This window comes from Ambystoma mexicanum, chromosome 4p, assembly GCF_040938575.1.
Source record: "Ambystoma mexicanum isolate Mex_15411 chromosome 4p, UKY_AmexF1_1, whole genome shotgun sequence".
Taxonomy (NCBI): Eukaryota; Metazoa; Chordata; class Amphibia; order Caudata; family Ambystomatidae; genus Ambystoma; species Ambystoma mexicanum.
This window is the reverse complement of record NC_090927.1, coordinates 1,089,449,927-1,089,471,716: the sequence shown is the minus strand read 5'-3', so window position 1 is coordinate 1,089,471,716 and position 21,790 is coordinate 1,089,449,927. Positions and strand designations below refer to the sequence as shown.

Here is a 21,790-nt window from a genome sequence, read left to right as displayed (position 1 = left end):
CCACAGGACCAAGAATCCGACGAGGGAAGAACTGAGCCGACCTGCTTCGACGACACCACCCGGTGGAGCCCTGCTGAACCGTCTCACCACTTTTCCCGACGACCGAGGAGAACTCTTAACGGAGTGGCTCCTTCCCTTGACTGGTGGGGACAACCAGTTTTCGCCTTCTTTTCGCTTCTCGAGGTATCTCGTGGCCGCCTTGCCAGTGCCAAGCACCCCGGCAACCGGAACCCCACCACTTTTACCCCAACCACGAAAGTCGGTACAACCCTTTAACCGGAGGACTCCGCGGCTGGTTTCTTCCCGGGCAGTGCAACGACCTTCTTCTTCTGCTCTTCAGCGAGAACTTCTTCTCCCCTGACCGACGTCGAGCCTTGCTGCCACTGCCTGGAACAACTGCCACCGCTGGAGGATCCTTTCCGCTTAAGGTACCGTGTTCCGCCTGGCTTCCCTTGCTACCGACTGTACGGGGTAGATTTAGCCCCCGGCTTTCGACCCTGGGAGTGCCTGGGACACCCTGGCTAAACTTTCTAAGCCACTCTAAACTCTTTCTAACTCTTTGCAAGACTTTGAATCCCTAATAACAGTGTGATCTTGGGCACATTTTCGCTCCGGCTACTCTAAGAGTGGGCCCTGCCTAGTGACTTTTGCTCACCTGTGACTTTGTGTTTCTTTGAGCCTATTGCAAGTGTTCTGGACCTTAGAGTGGTGTGTTTAACCCATTTCTGTTTCTTTTTATCCCTGCCTTAAACCTACTAGAGTGTCATCTAACGTTAAGCGCTCACCTCTGTTTTAATTATGTGGAGTTAACTTAGAGTTGTCTAGATAGGAGTAAGGGTTGAAACTGCTTTCATTATAACTGTGTTTTAAGTGTTTTTACTATACTTTGCTAGAGTGTTTTCAACTTATGTGTGTTTTATAAATAAATAACTATATACTTTTGAAACCAAGCTCTGGTCAGTGTTTGCTTGTACTATTGTGTCTGAGGACATATTGTGTATACTTTGCATACTGCCTAACTCTTCTTGAGGGGAGTCTGACTGCTCAGCCACAGCTACCAGGTAAATCTGGGTGGTGCGGACTGCTACCAAGTGGGTTTACTGCTATACCTGTAGTCTTAAATCTTTTGCAGTGTTCCCCAAGGGAACTGCACAGGTTTCTGCCTAACAACAACCGCAAACCTCAGGTACTTCTTGTGCTTCGGATTAATCGGCATATGAAAATAAGCGTCCTTGAGGTCGAGAGACACCAACCAGTCCTGAAGTTGAAGGGCCTGGAGGACTTGAGAAAGAGTAACTATCTTGAACTTGTCCTTCCTGAGGAGTTTGTTCAAACCGTGCAAGTCCATGATGGGTCTCAATCCCCCGTCTTTCTTGGAAATCAAAATATAAGGGGAATACCATCCCTTGTTCCTCTCCGCTACAGGCACCAGTTCTATGGCGCCTTTCTCAAGCAGGGATTGAATTTCCTGCGCAAGGAGCGGATCCGGACTCTTCAAAGAGAGATACCCCGGTGGATTGTCTTGAGGCCTCTGCCGGAATGGAAGACAGTAGCCGTGGGTTATGATCTCCAGAACCCACACATCTGAAGTAATGGCGCGCCACTCTGCAAGATGCTGCGCCAGCCTTCCCCTAACCGGCGAACCATGGCACATGGCCTCATGACTGAGCTGAAGTGGCTGCGGCGTTGCCTGAGGGCAAAGAGGCAAGAGCCCGAGCAGCCTTGGCACCTCGAGTACCTTGTTTTCCACCTCTGGCACTCCTACGATGGCCCCTTTGACTGGCAGCTCCTCTCGCTTTACAAAAGGATGAGTAATAACGAAAGGAACCGCCCCTCCATTGCTGTCCCCTAGGACGAAAAGGCGGAGGTTGCCGAACTGCAGCGCCCAACGATTTCGCTGCAGCTTTTGAGGTCTGCAACCTCTCAAGGCTCTTGTCAGCCTTGCTGCCAAAAAGATGTTCCCCGTCAAAGGGCATGTTGAGGAGCCGGGCCTGCACATCAGGAGCAAACCCCGACTTCCGCAACCACGCAAACCTGCGTATCACGGTGCTCGCCGCCATGGACCGGCTGACGCAATCTGCCATGTCCAAACCCGACTGAACGGCCTCACACATAGCATCCTTGCCATCCTGACCCATGGCAACGAAACCATCCTGTTCATCCCCTTCGGGAATATGATCAGCCGCCAAGGAAACACAGTTCCACAGAGTGTGCGTGAAACGAGACAAGGCACAAATGGAGTTGGCCGCCTGAAGCGCCATACTCCCTGCAGAAAACACTTTCTTCGCCCAGCCGTCAAAACGCTTGTCGTCCCTATCAGGAGGGATGGTAGGGTACGACGCCTGCTTTGCCGGGGCCATAGCCGCCTGCACCACCAAACTCTCCGGAGTAGGGTGCTTGGACAAGTAGCAGGGGTCACTACTGGCTGGGTGGTATTTTCGCGGCAAAGACTTGCTCACTGCCGGGAGACTCTCTGGAGCAGTCCAAGCCACCGCCACCCTCCTCTGTAGAGCCATATGAAACGGCAGTACCGGGTCAGTTGGTGGACCAATGTCGAGGATATCCGTAAGGTCATCCTGAACAAACTCCCCTGGGGGAGCAGACCATCCTAAGTACCCGGTGACCCGTGACATAAGGCGCCGGTACGAAGAATCGGCATGAGTGCCAGGCTCAGGACTACAAAACTCCACCTCCGGAGAGGTGTCCAGCCCACTAGCATCATGCCGGGACTGCCTCAGGTCCCCAAACTGGCTATGGCCCGAGAGAATCTCGTCAGGCACTGTGTCAGGCACCATGCCATCATCAGAGCCCTCATCCACCTTTGAAATGAACTCCAGATGGCAGTAAGAAGGCACAGAACTGGAACCAAAGCCATGCTTGACCTTTGCCAGAGCCTTTCTAGGTGGTTCCCCCGAGCCACGGGGTACCCCCGTCGACACAGCCCCGGAAGGCGTCGAGGGCTTTGAGTGAATCGGCGCCGAGAGAATCGGCGTCGACGACAGACGCGGCGCTGACAGCATCGACGGCGTCGACACAGGCCTCGAAGGCAGAGCCCCGAGCGTGTCCCTCGACATCCTGGGCGCCAAAGGCGTCGATGACTTCCTCGGAGGTGGAGCCTCGAGAGAGTCTGTCGACGACCTCGGCGCCACAGGCGTCAATATCTTCCTCGAAGACTTCACAGGTTCACGTGGTCTTGAGCGCGTCGAGGACCCGGACCTGGACCGGGCATGCCGAGAACGAGTCCCCTTCCCACGAATCGTGACAACCACCCGAGCCCGAAGGCGTGCAAGCAGTGTCTCTCGGCTGATCACGACCGACCCCACTCGGAGGCACGGACAGACCAGTGCCCTGCGATTCGAGAATCGCCAACATTTTCTTCGCGAAGGAAGCCCATTCCTCCGGTGTCGCATGCTTGGTGGGGTAAGCGATCCGCCGACAGGCGGAGTCCTCGGATGAGGACGGGGAAGGCGACCGATGACGGCGCTTCCGGGAGTGCCTCGAAGAGGCAGAGGAGTGGCGAGACCGACTCCGGGACCGAGACCCACTGGACGTCCGACGACGACGCGGAGAGTCGCCCCTCGAGTCGTCCATTGAAAGCCCCGTAGACCTCGATTTACGGGACTTGGATACCTTACCTACCGATAACAACTTCTAGCGCTCCCGCAAGGCTTTCGACGTGAGCGACTGGCAGTCGACACAGTCATCCGTGTCATGGGCCTCCCCGAGGCACCAGAGTCAGGCGTATTGCGAGTCCTTGACCGACATCTTGGACCCACAGTCTCCGCACTTATTAAAGCCCGGACGCGGTGTGGAAGACGAGGTAGACATCTTCATGAAGAAATATTTCACAAACAGGTTCGAAGAACCGAGAAAGCAACAGAAACTCCAAAGAGTCGAGGCGCGCCGAGATTCCCGAAGCGAACACGTTTGCGGAAAAAAACGGAACTGAGGCTACGGGCGTCCTGCGTCCTACTTATAACATCCAGCGACGTTGGCTGTCGGAGCAGGTCCTCGAGGGCGGCGTATCGAAGTCATCAAAGCAGGACACGGACGCCGAAGATTTTCCGAAGCAGCACAGCTGTGGTGATTACTGTCATAAATATGGAATACGTCGGAGGACCCAATCCCCTCGAAATTGGGTTTACGGCCAAATGGTGAAAAAATCCAACAAACTAAAAGAAGAAATGTTGTTCGGTTAGCACAGCAAAAAGGTATGGAGTTTATAACAGTACCTGATGAGATAGAAACATCTGAGTTACCATATTCATTGGACAGAGAGGTAGCAACACCAGTGGACAGAAGAGGGTTGAAGCCTAATATAAATTGTGGGAATGTCAATACATATTTTGTGGTGAGCCCCCTTGATAATGCTGCAAACCAGGCTGCTCAATCCAATCCAGAAGCAAATAGTAAGTGTGTACTTGAAATCAGCAATATTGAGGAATCAAGTCTCAAGATATCCAATAACCATTTGGAATAAGATACTCATATCTTTGGTCTTGAGAATTTGACTCAAGTAAATGGGGCTCTACAATTAACTCTGTGGAGTATGGCATATTCATGTTTCAGGAGACTATGGGCCTGATCACAGGTTGGGCGGTAGCGTAAAATGCAGCAGTAACGCTATTACCGCTGCATTTAAGGGTCCGTCCAATCCAGAGTATGGCCACATTTACCTCCAGCTTAGAGCTGGTGGTAAATGCGCCAGTGGAACGGGAGTTTTCAGTGCTATTAGTGCCCCCAGCCCCATTGAGTCCAGTGGACCCAATGGGGAATGGGCAATAACTGTTACCCTGCTACTCGTGATGCGGACTGACTAGCAGTAACGCTATTTGCCCTGGCGGTATTCCGGCAGTATTACCGCCAGGACACAGCCAGACCCGTGATCAGGCAATATGTCTTCTTCCACGATGTCTATAGATGGAATCCAGGCTTTTTCTCAAGCTACCACGATAGCCTCATTGGGGAGACCCAGTGGGGAATTACTCATAGCTATTGATCTTAGAGCTGAGATTGAGGTGATATGTTTGATAATAGTTATGCAGGAATGTTGGCAATTGGGCTCAAACTGCCCACCAGCAATATGCAAATACTGCTTCTAAATGTGAATTGGAACCTGGTCAAAAAGCAACTGTGCAATTTTCAAGATGATTTGGCAAATGTGTTGGAGGCATGGTTGGGAGAAGGTAATGCTGCAGAGATTAAAATATGGGTTGATTTTAATGCAGAATGTGGGGTTGACCTATAACACTCAACAAAGACTCCTTTGAAAAAAAACAGTCTTTTGTCCAGATGCTGGGGGAGGCATGGTGCGATTTTCTCAGAAATTGTGATCATTGCCTTCTTTTGCCCAAGATTGATTAAAGCGACCAGCTGATTTACACCCGTCGATCTGCTATTTCATGGATCAACTATGATTTTGTTTCCTCAGCACTAGTGCCCCAAAGCTTGTCTGTTACTATAAAAAAAAAAAAACTACAGACATGCAACCATTCACCCCTAACTTTCTCTGTGGGTCTTTTGTACAAGAAGGAACAAGTTACTTACCTGTAACTGTTGTTCTCCAGCATGGGTCTGGCATGGATTCACATGCTCATGAATATTCCCCGTCGTCAGGCTGGGAATCCTCGGTAAAGAAAAAACCAGTATCAGTTTCGTTTCTGATCTGTCTTTCGTAGTAATAACCAATCACTGGTCTCTGCGTCATACTGACCACAGCCAATGACTGCCCTCTATCTAAGCACCGCCTCTGGCAGCCATCTTCAGATTTGGAAGCACGTGAAGTGGCAGTATGACCAAGTGAAGAGCCGCAGAGGGGTAGGCGGGAGGGTTCGCATGTGAATCCATGCCAGACCCATGCTGGAGAACAACAGTTACAGGTAAGTAACTTGTTCCTTCTCCAGCATGGGGTCTGGCATGGATTCACATGCTCATGAATAAAGAATACATAGCAGTACACACATGCACAGCCACGGGAGGTGGCAAAGGCTCAACATTAAGCAGTACATCAAACTCAACATTAAGCATCTTACCTCCTCACCAGGCTCACCTCAGGCGAACAGGTTGCGCAGCACTGCTTGGCCGACCCTGGACTCCTCCCTGGAATCCCGATCGACGCAGTAGAATTTCGTGAAGGTGTGCGTCGACCTCCACGTAGCAGCCCTGCATATGTCCAGCAGGGGCACACCAGAAAGGAATGCCGTGGTAGCTGCGATCGCTCTGGTGGAATGGGCTCTCGGACGGCCAGGCAGCGGTCGGTTTGCCAACCGATGACAGTACATGATACAGCCGGAGAGCCATCTGGAAATGGAAGCCTTCGAGAGAGCCTTCCCCCGATTGACAGGTCCAAAGTTCACAAAGAGTTGTGACGTCTTCCGAAAACACTTCGTGCGGTCCACGTAGAACTTCAGCGCTCTAGCCACATCCAGCGAGTGCAAAGTCCTCTCAGCCGGCGACGAAGGCGACGGGAAGAACACAGGCAACACCAAGGGTTCGTTGAGATGGAAGTCCGACGGTACCTTGGGCATGAAGGAGGGGTGCGTCCTGAGCACTACCCTCGTGTCGTGAAAAGTCAAGTACGGGGCCTTGCATGAAAGGGCCTGGATCTCTCCCACCCGTCGTGCGGAGGTGATGGCCACAAGAAACGCTGTTTTCCACGACAGAAACTTCAACGGGGCCGAGTGCAGAGGCTCGATTGGAGGTCCCATGAGCTTGGTCAGCACCACGTTGAGCTCCCACGCCGGGGCCGGAGCCTTCACCGGCGGGAACGATCTGAACAGTCCCTTCATGAACTCTTTCACCAGACGATGAGACCACAAGGACGTCCGGCCCGTGGTTCTGGTGTATCGGGAGATCGCAGCAAGATGAATCTTGATGGACGCGTGTTCCAGTCCAGCTTTGGCCAGCGTCAGCAGGTACGGCAGTACCTGGGGAGCCGTAATCCGTAGAGGGTTAATCTTCTGTGCGTGGCACCAGACAGAGAACCTCTTCCATTTGTGTCCGTAGCATTTAAGAGTCGAGGACGCCCTGGCCTTTGCAAGAACCTCTCTGCAGTCGGCCGGTATGTCGTATCCTCCAAACTCTAGCGCTGCAGGAGCCAGGCCTGCAAGTTCAGCGATTTCGGGTCGTGGTGGAGGATGGCGCCTCCTTCCCTGGAGAGTAGATCCGCGTCCACCGGCAGCTTGATTGGCGGGGACGCTGACAAGTCCAGAAGGTCCGGGAACCATATCTGCCTCGGCCACGCAGGTGCGACGAGGATCATCCTGTACCGTGACCTCTTGAGCTGGTTGACGAGCCGGATTAGCAGTGGCAAAGGAGGGAACGCGTAGAGGAACAGGCCCTCCCAGGGGAACGAGAAAGCATCGCCCATGCTCCTCGCCTGGGGAAACCTGCTGGCGAACCTCCGGCACTTGGAGTTCGTCGCCGTCGCGAACAGGTCGATCTGGGGTGTGCCCCACCATCGGAAGAGGCGATCCACTAGATCCTGCCGTAGTTCCCACTTGTGGCACGAGCGCAGCTCCCTGCTGAGTGAGTCGGCGATGGTGTTTTTTATCCCTGCCAGATGAAACGGCACCAGAAACATCCTTTGGGCGACGGCCCAATGCCACAGGTCCTGCGCCTCCTTGGACAGCGCTGGGGACCTGGTTCCGCCCTGTTTCCTGATGTAAAACATGGTGGTGGTGTTGTCGGTGAAGATCCTCACCACCTTGCCCTTGAGGGACGGAAGGAAGGACCTGAGGGCCCAGAACACTGCACGGAGCTCCAGGACGTTGATATGGAGGGACTTCTCCGTCGGGAGCCAAAGGCCTCTCGCGTGCAGATTTTCGGTGTGCGCTCCCCACCCTTCCAGGGAGGCATCCGTGGTCACTGTCTCCTGGTGGTCTGGGGTCTGGAAGTCCATGCCCGCCGTCAGATGCGCGCGGTTGCCCCACCACCGGACCGCTCGGCGGAAACTCTCGTCGAGTGTGATCCTCTCCTCGAAGCCGCCCGTCGTTTGGATCCAGCGCGCGTCCAGCAACGGGCGCATCCGGAGCCTGCACATGGGAATGAGGTAGATGCAAGAAGACATCATTCCGAGGAGGGACTTGATGGACCTCACCTTGGCCGCGTCGGAAACCAACATCCGCTGTACCTGCCCAGGATGGACCTGGTCCTTTCCTCCGACGGGGAGGCCAGAAGGGACACTGTGTCGAGCTTCGCTCCCAGAAACAGTGCGTTTTGCGCGGGTACCAGGTGGGACTTGGCGTAGTTCACGGAGAATCCCAGGCCGGTGAGAAGTTGGTCGGTCCTTGCCGTGTGCTCCACGGCGAGCTCCCTCGTCTTGGCTCGGATGAGTCAGTCGTCCAGGTAGGGGTAGACGTGGATCCCCTCGCGGCGCAGCTGCGCCGCCACCGGTGCAAGGCACTTGGTGAATACCCTGGGTGCCGACCGTAGTCCGAAGGGGAGGGCTTTGAACTGGTAGTGACGCCCTTGGACCACAAACCTGAGGAATTTTCGGTGCCCCTTTAGGATGGGAATATGGAAGTAGGCATCCTCCAAATCCAACGACAACAGGAAGTCTCCTTCCTCCAGCTGCCCCAGGACGTGCTGGAGGGTGACCATCCGGAACTTCTGCGCCTTGATGAACTTGTTCAGACGTCGCAGGTCTAGGATGGGGCGCCATCCTCCCGTCTTCTTCTTCACGAGGAAGTATCTCGAGTAAACTCCGGAGCCCCGAAGCCTCTTTGGGACGAGTTCGATGGCGCCCTTCCTGAGCATCGCCTTTACCTCCAGGAGAAGCTGAGGGACGTGAAGCTCTTTCCTGGCCACGGGGGGGACGCGCGGGCACCTTCTTTGAAACTCGAGCGCGTGGCCCCGGGCTAAGGCGTCCAGCACCCAACGGTCGGTGGAGATGGACTCCCACACGCTGACGAAGCTCGCCAGCCGGCCTCCCACCGGGGTGCTTCGGTGGGGGCCCGACCCCACGGCCGGTTCAATCCTGTTTCGACGAGGCTTTGCCGCCTTGACCTCCTTGGCGACGACGGCGGGGTCCGCCAGACTTGCCTCGTCCTCTGTAGGCCTCCTGAGACGACGAGCGGGCCGCTTGACGGTAGGTGGAGAAACCGCCGCCGGAACCTTTGGAGGCGCCCTTGCCTCCGCTGCTCCGAAAGGGCGTCCGTCGTTGCTGCAGAACCCCAAGGGCCCGGGCCGTCTCAGTGTCCGCTTTAATGGCCTGAAGGGAATCGTCCACTGTTTTCCCAAACAGGTTGTTCCCATCGAACGGCATGTCCAGGACTCTGGTCTGTACGTCTTGACGGAAGTCCGTAGCCTTGAGCCATCCACGCCGCCTAAGGCACACGCCGTTGCCCAACTGGCGAAACCCAGTGTCGGCGATGTCCGTCGCAATAGTGATGGCGTGGTCCGACGCCACCTCACCTTCCTGTAGGATCTCCAGGGCATCCGCCCTCTTGTCGTCCGGTAGGAAGTCCAGCAGGGGAGCCAGTTTGTACCATAGCTCCCTGTCGTAGCGGGCCACGATAGCCAAGGCGTTGGCCGCTTTAATCGTCGTCGCTGCAGACGAGATGACCCTGCGTCCCATAGCGTCCAATTTCTTTCCCTCGCCGTCCGGTGGGGAAGTCGATGTGGAGGCCGCACCCCCCCCCCCCCGCTTTCTTCCTGGCCGCCGCAGAGACGACGGAGTCCGGGGTAGGCTGCGCCCGGAGGCACAGGGGGGCCGCGTCCGGGACCCGGTACTTCTTCTCGTACCGGTCTCTTCTAGCTGGCGTCGTGGAAGGGTTCTTGAGGAGGGCGAGGCCCTCATCCCAAATGTCATCCAGTAGAGGTACCGCGAGGACCGTCTTCCTCTTGGCCTCGCGCCGTTGATAAAGGAATCCTTCCTTTTTCTTCTCCTCAGGGCAGAGTTGGAAAAGCTCGGATGCCCTGGCGATCATGGAGTGGAACGATCCAATCTCGTCGGGCGGAGAAGCCCTGGTGGGAGGTGACGACGGTAGATCCTCGTCGTATACCTCGTCGTCCGTACCCGTCGCTGCCGTGTCAGTCCCCGTATCATCCCCTCGGTTGGACGGGGAGGAGGGCTGGACGGGGCGCGACGGCTGAAAAGGAGGTGGAGGGTGAATCCTTCTTTTCTTGGGCGGGGGAACACCAGAAGGTCCCGGTTCAGGATCCCCCGACGGGAGAGGTTCCTCCGTCGGCAACGGTAGTCTCGTCCTTATCTCTGAACATAAGGACTGTATAGCCAACAAAATGGCCGCCGAGTTGTCTTGCGGCGCTGGCAGAGGGGAATCCGACGGGCGATCAGGGGCCCCGTCGGCACCCTCGACGATGTCGTCGTCACCTGCGTCGGGATCCATCCCGACGGGCCGGTCTTCTTCCACGCCAAGGCCGTGGCTTAAGACCTCAATCAGCTCTTCCTCCGAGGTTGAGGCCGAATCTACGACGACGCCCTGCCCTCCCTTTTTCTTCCCCGCCGGGGATTTCACGGGGGTCCTATCGATGGGCACAAAAGAGGACTCCCTCCGAGGTGGCAGGGAGACTCTGAGCCCCGAGGTCGCCACCACTGGTGTAGCCTCCACAGGCTGAGCCAGGGCCGCCGCGACAGTATCGATAGAGGGCTTGGCCGGATGGATTAAGGCCTTCACCACCTTAGGTGCGCTCACCGCCTTATCCTTGAGGGGGGGATACTGCCTCGCTCCCCCTCCGATGGGGCCTTCGAGCTCGACCGGGGCCTCTCCAGGAGCTTCGCCGGGTGCTCGCCCTTCCTCTTACCCGACCCAGAGCGTTGGCTCGTGGCTGAAGGTGCCGGGGAGGGAGCGCCCTGCCTGGCGCCCGTAGAGCCCGACCGTTCGGCGCTCCCGGTGCCAGCGGACTCGCGGTGCTTGGCCTTGTGTTGGACCCCCGTCGCCGGGGCGTCCTCAAAGGTCTTAGAAGACCGCTCGGATTTCTTCCTCTTCTTCTCGCCTGACGGGCTCTTCCCTTCCAGCCAGTTGGCGAGACGTTGATGGCGGTCCTTCATGGTCCGCTCCGACATATTGCCGCAAAACGCACAGTCCTTCTCCACGTGCGTCTTGTCCTCATGTAAGCAGTAGAGACAAAAGGAGTGTTCGTCCTCCTTAAAGACGTTCTGCAGCTGGCATCCAGGGCAGATCCTGAACAGCTTTCCGGGCGTCGAGCTTCCCTTCTCCTGGGCCATGTCCGGGCCTGAGAAACTTCTGGAGTCCTCCAAAAGCGTAGCTCGACGAAATCTTCACCCTTGAGGGGCGCAGACGAATCCGACACGGGTCCCCGTTGATCGGATGGAGAGTCGGTGGAGCTTGAGGCTCTTTTGACCGAAAAAAACGAAGTTTTGGAGAAAAAACGTGAAAAAATAGCACTAACGCTCGAGAGCAATAGCACGAGGATCCCAACACATGAACGTGCGGTAAAAATCTGAAGATGGCTGCCAGAGGCGGTGCTTAGGTAGAGGGCAGTCATTGGCTGTGGTCAGTATGACGCAGAGACCAGTGATTGGTTATTACTACGAAAGACAGATCAGAAACGAAACTGATACTGGTTTTTTCTTTACCGAGGATTCCCAGCCTGACGACGGGGAATATTCATGAGCATGTGAATCCATGCCAGACCCCATGCTGGAGAAGCTTGATTTTACCTTTGGTTGCGTTTTCTGGAACCCTGCAATAAAGGTCTAAGGGTTTTATGGAACACCTCTCTCCTAAATAAATGTACAAAGCAAATTATACGCAAGACAGATTTTCAGGCAAATGTATAAAGGACACAGTGGAAATTTACCTGTATAAATGAATGCAGAAGGGGTTGTTATTCAATTGGGCTAGCCACCTCCATTGTTTTGATATTCGGGTGGCAAAGGCAAAACAAATGAGAAATCTTCACCATCGTACCCTTCACCACCAAAACAGAAGAGCCGTTCAACTCTCCAAAAGAGAAAATCAGGAAGCATTACAAGACTTCTGTTAAAGGCCTGAAGTTTTATATCTGTAGTAAAGACAGCCTATTAGTGGTAAAGCATTTGATTTAAGAAGATGAGTCAAAGGATGTTGACCAATAAGAATGTGGAGAAATATATGGTGGAAGAGTTATGTATTATCAGCAAAGAATTCTGGGTGGCTTATTATGCAGCTACATATATGGAACCTAAATATAATGGGCCACCCTTACTGCATACAGATATATCGGAGAGAGTGTCATAGACCACTTTTGAACCTGAGGACATTAGTCAGCTAATAATGAAAAGTAGGGGGTCCAGGGCTCTGGGACTTGAACATTCTGCACCAATAACTTTAAAACAAGATCCTAGCCTATGGGCTTCCATTCTATGCCATCTTTATATAGAAATCATGGAGACTTGGGCTTTTCTCTCATTGTGGAGTTTAGTTCATATAATTCCTATCTGTAAAAAAAGGGTGATAGGTCAAATCCAGTAAACTATAAACCTAACGTCCTTTTAGATGCTACTAGCAAAATGTATGCCCCCATTGTCCTTAAGAAGCTGGACCTCTGAGTAACCAAACTTAATATTTTAGCCTGAAGTCAAATTGGGTTTCGAAAAAACAATAAAAACACTTAAATGCAACCATTGTGTCTCATATTTGGGCCTCGGATGTAAAGGGACTGAGGAGACAGAAATGAGAGTTGGACACAAGTTTGCCATATTTTTGATTAAAGACTTTTATTAAAGAAAAGGGGACGAAAATGGGGTGGGCTTTAAAGACTGTCACCTTGCGACACAGACTTTGCAAAAGTATAAGGGATGTCTGTCGCACCTGAGAATACGAAGAAGGATTGCCCCTTCCTTCCTATACAGAATTGAAGTTGTTAGTCTTCTAGTATTGCACCAGACATCAATCCACACAGATACATTGGAGTTAATCCAAACGTTTTTTATATTCAAATATTTATTCAATATTATTGTACGGTGCTGATAATATATCTGAATGCCCTTGGTGGTTAACATGTGTTTCAGACAAAAGGTCTTTCTCAAAACCGGGCTAGTGACTCTAGTACATTTTTAACTGTCTCCATTTACATACAACACAATTAAATAAAAAAGGACAGAAAATTAGAATGGGTACTAGGAAGGATTGGTATGAAAAGGGGACAAAGAAGTTCATATCCCGTTAGTTAAGCATAGTCTATATACATTTGGTCAAATCTAGAAATAATCCTATCTCAGTTATTAGTTATGAATTCACAATTTTGTAATCTCAGCTTCATAGGGGGGACCCAATATTTATTTCATTGTTAAGTAATGTGGCTCAACCTTTAGTTCATATGGTTCAAGTCTTGATTATCACTTAATCAGCGCATTTGTCATTAAAGCGGTGGCTGGCCACATTTCTTTAATTTTCTTTTATCTTCCTTCTTATTATTGTTTTCATTTTGTGATCATGCTAGTATTCTAACTCTCCCAAATGTCTTAGTTCAATAGATACTCCACATAAATGATTACATTTACTTTATACTTACAGTAAGTATTCTGAAATCTGGTTATTTATCCCATTAGATTGTTGAAATGCTGTCAAATATCCGGGTTAGTTCCCTACAAAAAGTATATTTATTTAGATTTAATAAGACTTCATTGTTAAAAATATATAGTTTTTTTTTTTTTCTGAAAGACCGTTGGCGGTCTGCTTAATTTCCTATAGCACCAACTTGCTTTAAATATGCCAAATTTGATTTTTCGAGTAACTGTCCACATTAGTCAAGTTAAAGTTCTTCCCCAACAAATTATAAATTCAAACGGTATGGTTTATTCCAAAAAAGCACTTCCCTTTTGGTGCAAAGAAAGCTTCAAAAGCAGCCTGCGTCTGCACGCGAGCGAACACTAGAGCGCTTGCTGGGCTTGCGACCTCCATCAATCTGCATTCATTGATTGATCTACTTCGTCTCAGTATTTTGAGAATTCTGGCGCAAAGGGTTCATTGTTGCAAATCGATTCCGACAACTTGAATAAGTATTTTCAATGGCTTCACAAGGTAGACCAAAGGTGGACAATTGGTCTCTAGGTTTGGCGAAAGGGGTTTCCCTATTCTCTAGAGGAGAATGAGTAGATGTATGACAGTAGGCCATGGGGGTATTAGACATGGGAATGTTATCTTCAAGGAATAAATGTGGATACCATGTCTCATCTGGCAAGTCACTCCCACTTCCATGAGGGCCGTCTTATCCTCCATGGTGCTTCCTCAAATAGCCACCCCCAGGTTCAGATCAGAGAGAATCTGCCTCACCCTGGCCACAGAAATGAAGGTTCCTGCCATAGAAGTAGTGATGACACTACCAGATTCATCACAGAACTCTGGGTACTGTCTACATGGCCTCCCTAGACCTTACTAGCGCGTTTGATAGAGTTAATAGAAATAAACTCTGGCATACATTTGTTAAACAAGTGTGTTCCATCAGCTCTAGTGAAACGGATATTGCTATTTCAACAAAACACTAGCATGAGGATTTAGATTTCCAAAGATGGCTTTCTATCTAGATCAATAAATGCATTTGTGGGACTGAGACAGGGATGTCTATAAGCCCCTCTTTTTTTTACATGTATCTCTCGAATGTAAATGTTTTGTGGAATTCCACAAATTCCTTTCCCATACAATTAGGCTTGATGAAGATAAATTGGTTGGCTTTCGCTGATGATTTACTATTCGTTAACTTGACACCAGTGGGACTGGAACGCAAGTTGACAGCGTTTGCTTTGCATGTAGAAGATAACAATCTTATAGTTAATGGTAACAAGTCTAGAATATAATATTCTCGCAGAGACGGAAGCCTAAGATCATGGGTTAGGAAGGTGGTAAAGCTTGCTTGGAGTTTACCAATTCAATTAAATATTTAGGTTTTAATCTCACCTATAGAGAGCCTCGGGGATCCATGGAACAGCGTTTGAGAGGTACATCTAGTTACTGCATTGCACAATTATAGAGAATACGTTTATGAATGTGCAGATTCACTCTGACTCAGTTCCAGAAGTATTGCTTGCCAAAATAGGGACATTTTGAATGTATGGCCTTGAATGCTCCCTATATGATTTTGGCCCTTTTCTGAATTCGCTTCAGGGTACTATTTGGAAGTTGGCGATGATACATCCTCTTTCCATTCCTAATTGTATTATCCACCATGAGTTTGGGTTAATATCATTAGCAGAAATAGTGTTATGGTCTAAGATGTGGTTGTTCTACAAGCTGCATTAAATGGCTTTTGCTTAGAAATGAAAACTATATTGAAATCTATGGGACTGTAGGAAACAAACTTAAAGAAGATCCAGAATTGATCAAAAGAAAGCTCTTTGATATGGATTGGTGTATGACAGTGGATGCCATGAGTACTTATTCCCTGTATGAGGAACTTGCTTGTTTTCTGAGGAAGAGAAGGAAGTTATCCAAATATATTTGTTTCCTTGTTACAAAGCTTGCTCCATTTATATAAGATTTAAATTGAACATACTTCCTACTTTAGAATGTATGGGTTCAAGGCTATCGTTAGAGGAAAATCTTAAACTTGTCGTTGCTGCAAAAACATTGAACATAAGGAGACAATTAAGCATCTTCTACTATCTTGTGAAGCAACGAGACATATTAGGCATCATCATTCTAGTTTTATTCCGAGATTTGAGCACCTCCGAAAGCGATAATATTCTATGATCAAATTTAATGTGCGCAAAATCATTTCTAAGTTTCCCCATTTATACAAGATCATTTTAGAGATATTTCAAAGAGATATTTAAAATGTTAGATATACAAGTTTAAATATGATATGCATGAATTGTAATTAGTTATCGTGTAATGAAATTATTTAATTGTCTTGTATTCAATTGTGGTTGGATTTTAATAATGATTAACATTGTTGTATAGTTTAGTGGAGAGGCTCTAATTAAAACCTTATCACTAATATAAAATGTTTTTTTTTAAAAAAAGAGGGATTCCTGTATGTTGTAACTTTCTACTTGTTTTGCTGCCAGAAATCAATTCCCATAGTTCTGTAATAGTCAAGAATAATAAGACTACGGAAGTCCATGCCTGTGGACCTAAGAAAATGCTACAAAGATATGTACACCATAGGTCTCTAGAGTTATATTCCCTACATCATTTACCCCTTATCCCTTCAACCTCTAGCTTTATTTTTCTTGCTATTCCCTTGTTACAAGTTCCCAACCTCTCGTCCCCAACACCGTATTTCCACTCTTCCCATTCCACTTCCCACATTCTTTAATTTTACTATGTGGGTTTATTACAAATGTTTTATATTTTTCAAGCAAAGGCTAAAGAAAATGGTAATCATCCAAGTAGAGAAAGCCAAGCTTTGGCAAGCACAGAAGCTAATGATTCTGCCAAAAAATAAAAATCCATTATATAATGAAATGTGAATTCCAGAGAAGAGTAGATAGAGAGACATAGAACTAAACCGGAGGTTAGGGTGCAGAAACAATTATCGTAACAATGCCAGCTTGGTAACACAGAATTGGGTACTGGGAGGTTTATATGATTGTGATGTAGGACATAGCAAGAGCAATGTAAAATAAAATGTGATTTAATATATCCCATAGAAATCATGTTTAGTCCAAGAAGCTAGCAAATGGAATGGGTTAACGACTGGAAAAAGGATAAAATTTCACAACTGAGGTCAAGAAAAGAGGAGAAGATAGTAGAAGTGGCATGAAGGAAGATTTGGTTTATTGGTGGTTGTTTTGTAGTGTACTTCAATTTACAAACTTTCAATTATCATTTATGGGACAGTCGCTGTCAAAAAGAGCTATCAAGGATTAAATCTGTAGAGCAAATGAGCAATTTCTTGCAATATATTCAGGTGCATTGTCCTATGAAAGCACTGGAATGGGCACTACTGATGACATTTCTTTCTTGGTACAGCTTGCGTAGAGGGTGAGACATGCAAGTATGGCAGTGGACTGTCATCTACTTCTGCAATGCTTCTATTGAACTAACCTTGGATACTAGGTTAATGCTACTCCCTGTGCCATTGCTCTGAATGTGAACTCATAAAGTACTCATCCATGGCATCCCAACTGATCCTCCTGCCTCTTTAATAGCTAATATGTCGCACATTTATTTATCTATTTATAGGGCACTCAAGCCCATGGGCATCAAAGCGCTATCACATATAAAACAATGATGAGGCAAACACAACAAAGAATAAAACTTGTACAGGGCAGAAAAGCCGAACATCGGGAGGTCAGACCAATGTGGTGGACATGAAGATTATTTAAAATGTTCTCTGAAAAGTTATGTTTTCAGCTGTTTTTTAAAGGAAGCATGATTAGAGTGAATATACAGACAATATGGTAGCATGTTCCACCAGTTTGCAGCTAATGTTTGGAGAGATCTGCCACCAGCGCGGCTACGCTTGTAGCGCTTGTTAGTTAGGAGTTGTATGCTTGAGCGAAGAGAGCAAATACGTTTATAGGACTGTAATTGAGCCTTAAAATAGGATGGAGCATCACCATAAATACATTTATGAGTTGTAGTCATGGTTTTATCCTATATTCTCTATACAACTGGCAACCAGTGCATGCTTCTCAATGTTGGAGTGATATTGCACCTTCTTTGAATGTAGGCCGCAATCCGGGCAGCAGAACTTTGTACCACTTGGAGGCTTGCAATCTCATATAATGGGGCTCCAGCAAGCAATGCTTTGCCATAATAAAGTTTGGTCCCAATAATGGCCCTACCTATTGCAGCAGCATTAAAGCCAGAGCTCTTATCTGGTGGAGCAAATGAAGGTAGCAGTGACTGTAACTAAGAGTGGCTGAAACCTGGGCATCCATATTCATCTTGGTATTGAGATAGATACCCAAATACCTGGCTTTCCTCCGTATTAATGGGAATGAAGTCGTATGAATGAACACATTTCATGATGGCATTAGGGGCCGCCAACAGAAGTAGCTCAGTCCTTTGATCATTCAGGCAGAGCCAGTTATCTCTCATCCAGAAACTGATGACGGTAAATGTGATTAGTATCTCCAACAATGTCGCCAGATAGCATGAACAACAGCTGAGTATCATCAGAATAATTTTGGAGCTGGACTTCATTGTTGAGCAAGAGATCATGGAGAGGCTTTGCACCATGGGTCTTGTGTCACTCACAACCCAGTCAGAGTGGGAATTCACAGAAGAGCACCCAATCACCTGGTTCATAAATTGCTGCATTCTAAAGCATGTTTACCATGGGAAAATGGCACCTTAAAAATCCACATGTTGAAAAGAAAAAGTATTAATGAGTTGTCGCGCTATGAGTCCTAGGGCTGGGGAACTTGTACAATACTGCTTTTGTAAGCATGGTGCAAAATCAAGCACACTGCAACACCAGAAAGTGTTGAAACTGTCTAAGATGGTATACGTCGCAATTATCTTCGACATAAACCAACACCGACTCTAGTACTTTTTACCATTCCTTCAACCTAGTGTTTTACCTTTTCACTATTTACAAAAGCCTTTGACTTGCACCACAGGTCTAAGCCCGCAACTGAATGGCTGGCAGTGATCAAACACTGTGCACTGCCTCATTTTCACAAATTTTCCAGGTAACTTTAGTCTTAACTTCTCAAATGTTATTTTAGCACACATGCATTAATCTCATTTAGTCAAAGGTACTTCCTCAAAAACTAAAATGGTTACATTAGAAAAATGTGATGATCACCTTGTGGTAACGTGCCACTAGTTTCCCATCACTGTCATACACCACCAAGGTGTTGTAGAAGTATTGCCTGTCCTCACGGCATGTGGTATTACTGCTGGGATGGCAGGGCTTTTTGTCACCTACGTTTGCAACCACATATATGGAATTCTGCTTTGCCATGCAGCTTAGCCTTTCTTGAACTGGAGTCGGACCAAACCTAATTCATGGGGAGAAAGTAAGAGAAATATGTAAGCAAATGGAGAATTAATACTTTATTGAATCAGATTTCTCCATTAGCAAGTACAAACATTAAAACAACAAGAACATCACACTTTAAACAAGTTAATTTAAAAACTTCATCCATTTAACAATTTAAAAAATTGTCCAACCCCACCCCTTCCATCAAAGCACAGGCAATGTGCCACCCCCGCCCCGCCCATGAAGCAGTGTCAAAACAAGTAAACCAAATTAAATTAGGTTGCCAGATGTCTTGTTCGGCTAAGAAAGGCCGCTCTCATATAGTATCACAATTTAAAGATAAACTCTGTGCAGAATATTTCATAATGAAAAGGAGTTGCCTCACAATCCCGAATGTTGTTTTTGATAAAAGAGGGCCTTAGCAGATCATTCTGCAGGTTCAAATACCACTTACAGATCAACAAAAAAAGGCACAAGTCCTCGGGCGCAACCAGACCAGAAATACACAGTTTCAATGGGTACTCCCTTAGCCCTTACCCTGGTTGGTACGATTCTTCAGGTGGCGGGCATTTAAACAAATCATCAGCAAACAATCAGGTGATGCGATTTTACCCGCACCTCCTCCAACTTCTGTGCTACCTCTCAATGAGGAAAACACATTCAATGAACCCAGCAAGAGAGCTGCTCTCTAGTCCTCCTCCTGCTCTCCTTGTAAAGAAAGATTTTAAAGGAAGCACATTTGAATGATTCAGTGCACCAAAACCTCAACCCCACAGTTCATTAATATTTTATATATACTCAGGGAACGGGGTGATGTGCCTAGTTCCTCTAAAATGTATTGCATTTTTGAGTTCTTGGGTTCGGCCTGAAATAATTTCTGAAAAAAAGAACCAAATCTAATCCTGAACTGTAGCAAATTTGGGGACAATCAACTCCAAAGGAAGAGCGCTGTTCAGTGTGGCCAGTGGGAGACGAGTTAACGCCTTTAGGATTCCATTCTGAATGGCATCCAACTTATCACACTTCAGGTACCTCCAGAATTCACTACCGTACAATAAAGCAGTCCCCATCTTGCTTTTGTACACCTCTAAACACTTCAACATACGCCCACTGAACATTTCGCTTAGCATATCCAGATGTTTCGTCCATTTCCCTCTTTTTTCAAGACTACAGCCAGATAGCAGAAAGAGTCCTCAAGTTCCCCCCCCATTTAGAAACCAGGAATAGTTGATTTTGTTTTTGCCTTTACCAAAAACCACAATTTTGGTTTTGCTCATATTCAGGTTTTGCTTATTAATGATAAAGTATTCACCGGCATAATCGAGCCTATGCTGCACCCCCCAGGGGTCTGATCTATTAGAGCTGTGATATCAGCATATAATAAGTTTGCAAACGGCATCTTCTCAACAAACAGAGAACAGACTTTCGACCCCAGCAATACAAGATTAAAATCTGCTAGAAATAAAATAAATTAAAGTGGGGCCAAGGAACAGCCGTTTTACACCTTGGTATGTAGGGAAATTCTTTGAAGGATTCCACGCATTACTACACCTGACTACTGCCACAGTGTTCGAGTAACTCTTTAAAATCAGGTAAAGAAGTTAAGGTGGGACATTCATGTCCAGTAGTTTCTGTCACATGGCCTCCCTGTTAACTGAGTCGAATGCTTTCTCCAAGTCCAGGAAGGCCACGTATTACCTGCCCACCCTCAGCATACAGTATTACTCAGTTAAAACATTTAAAATAAGACAATGATCCATAGTTGAAAAACCACTCCTAAACCAAGCGTGTGTAGAATGCAGCATGTGATTATAGCTTGCCCACTCTACCACTTTGGATTTCAGACATTTATTTAACGTTTTGCTTGATATGTCTACCATGAAATGGGGCGGTAATAGTGAGGAGCATAAATGGAACTCTTTTTAAAAACCAGAACTATTGTAGCATTTTTCCAGGAGAGCGCGATAACACAGGAACAAGAGATTGCATTAAAATGTTTGACCACAATATTTGGCCACCAATCAGGCCCCCACTTTAAATAATCTGAATGCAGCCCATCAGGAACTGCAGCCTGCCGGGAGCACCTTGACACATGCCAGTATCTCCTCTTTGGAGAAAACAATATCTCCTACACTGTCATCTGCCCTGGTGACTTCTCCCTCAACATCTGCATCAAACAGGATCTTAGAAAAATGGGACACCCATTACTCTGGTTACATTTTCCTTTGAAGTTTCAAATCCCTGACCTACCTGGACGCCTTCAAAAGAGTGTTCAATCTTTTGAGGAAACAGTTTTCTCCATCTGGTCCCATTGCTTCAGAGTATGCTCTCTCCTCTTACACCTCAATTTGTATTTATTTTATTTGTAGTGCGCACCTTGCCACGGGGCATCTGGGCGCATGTTTTGAAAGGCAGTTACAAGTTACAGCAAAAGATACATTTTACACATATTTACAAATAGTTAGGAACATTGCATAGAGAAGAGCGGAGCGGATCTAAGTATACAGTATAAACAGTCTATAAACAGTGTACAGCCAATTGTTACGCTCACCTGGTATCCACAGGGACGCCACACAGCCGGGTTACTCGTTGGTATGCTTCTCAGCTTTGCCCTGATGTGGTCTGCGGTGAAGGTTCTGCCTTGTGGTAGATTAGGTGTGCTCTCCGTCCTGCCTTCTTTGCAGGGGCGCGTTGTCTTTCATGGGCGAGTGCGGTCCAGTTACTTCACTGACGCTGTTTGAGATATTGCAGGTTTCGGTGGTCTGTGATGACTGTAATGGTGTGTCTGGCCCCCAGAAGGTAGTGCCTCCAGGCTTTAAATGTGGATTTGATAACCAGGCGTTCCTTATCCGTGATGGCATAATTAATCCCTGGAGGTGAGAACCTTTTCAACCAGAAGGCCACAGGATGTAGCTGGCCGGTTTCCGGGTCTCCCCGTGAAAGGACAGCC

At 48.1% G+C, this 21,790-nt stretch overlaps 1 protein-coding gene across 1 annotated transcript in view; it reads right to left on the bottom strand.

Moving 5' to 3' along the window:
* The window catches only part of LOC138453641 (pantetheinase-like), a 395,191-nt gene that overhangs the window by 201,368 nt on the left and 172,033 nt on the right, over positions 1 to 21,790 (bottom strand). The window contains exon 3 of the mRNA XM_069606674.1: positions 18,664 to 18,859. Within this exon, the coding sequence (XP_069462775.1) occupies positions 18,664 to 18,859 (196 nt within the window). The remainder of the gene's footprint in view (positions 1 to 18,663; positions 18,860 to 21,790) is intronic.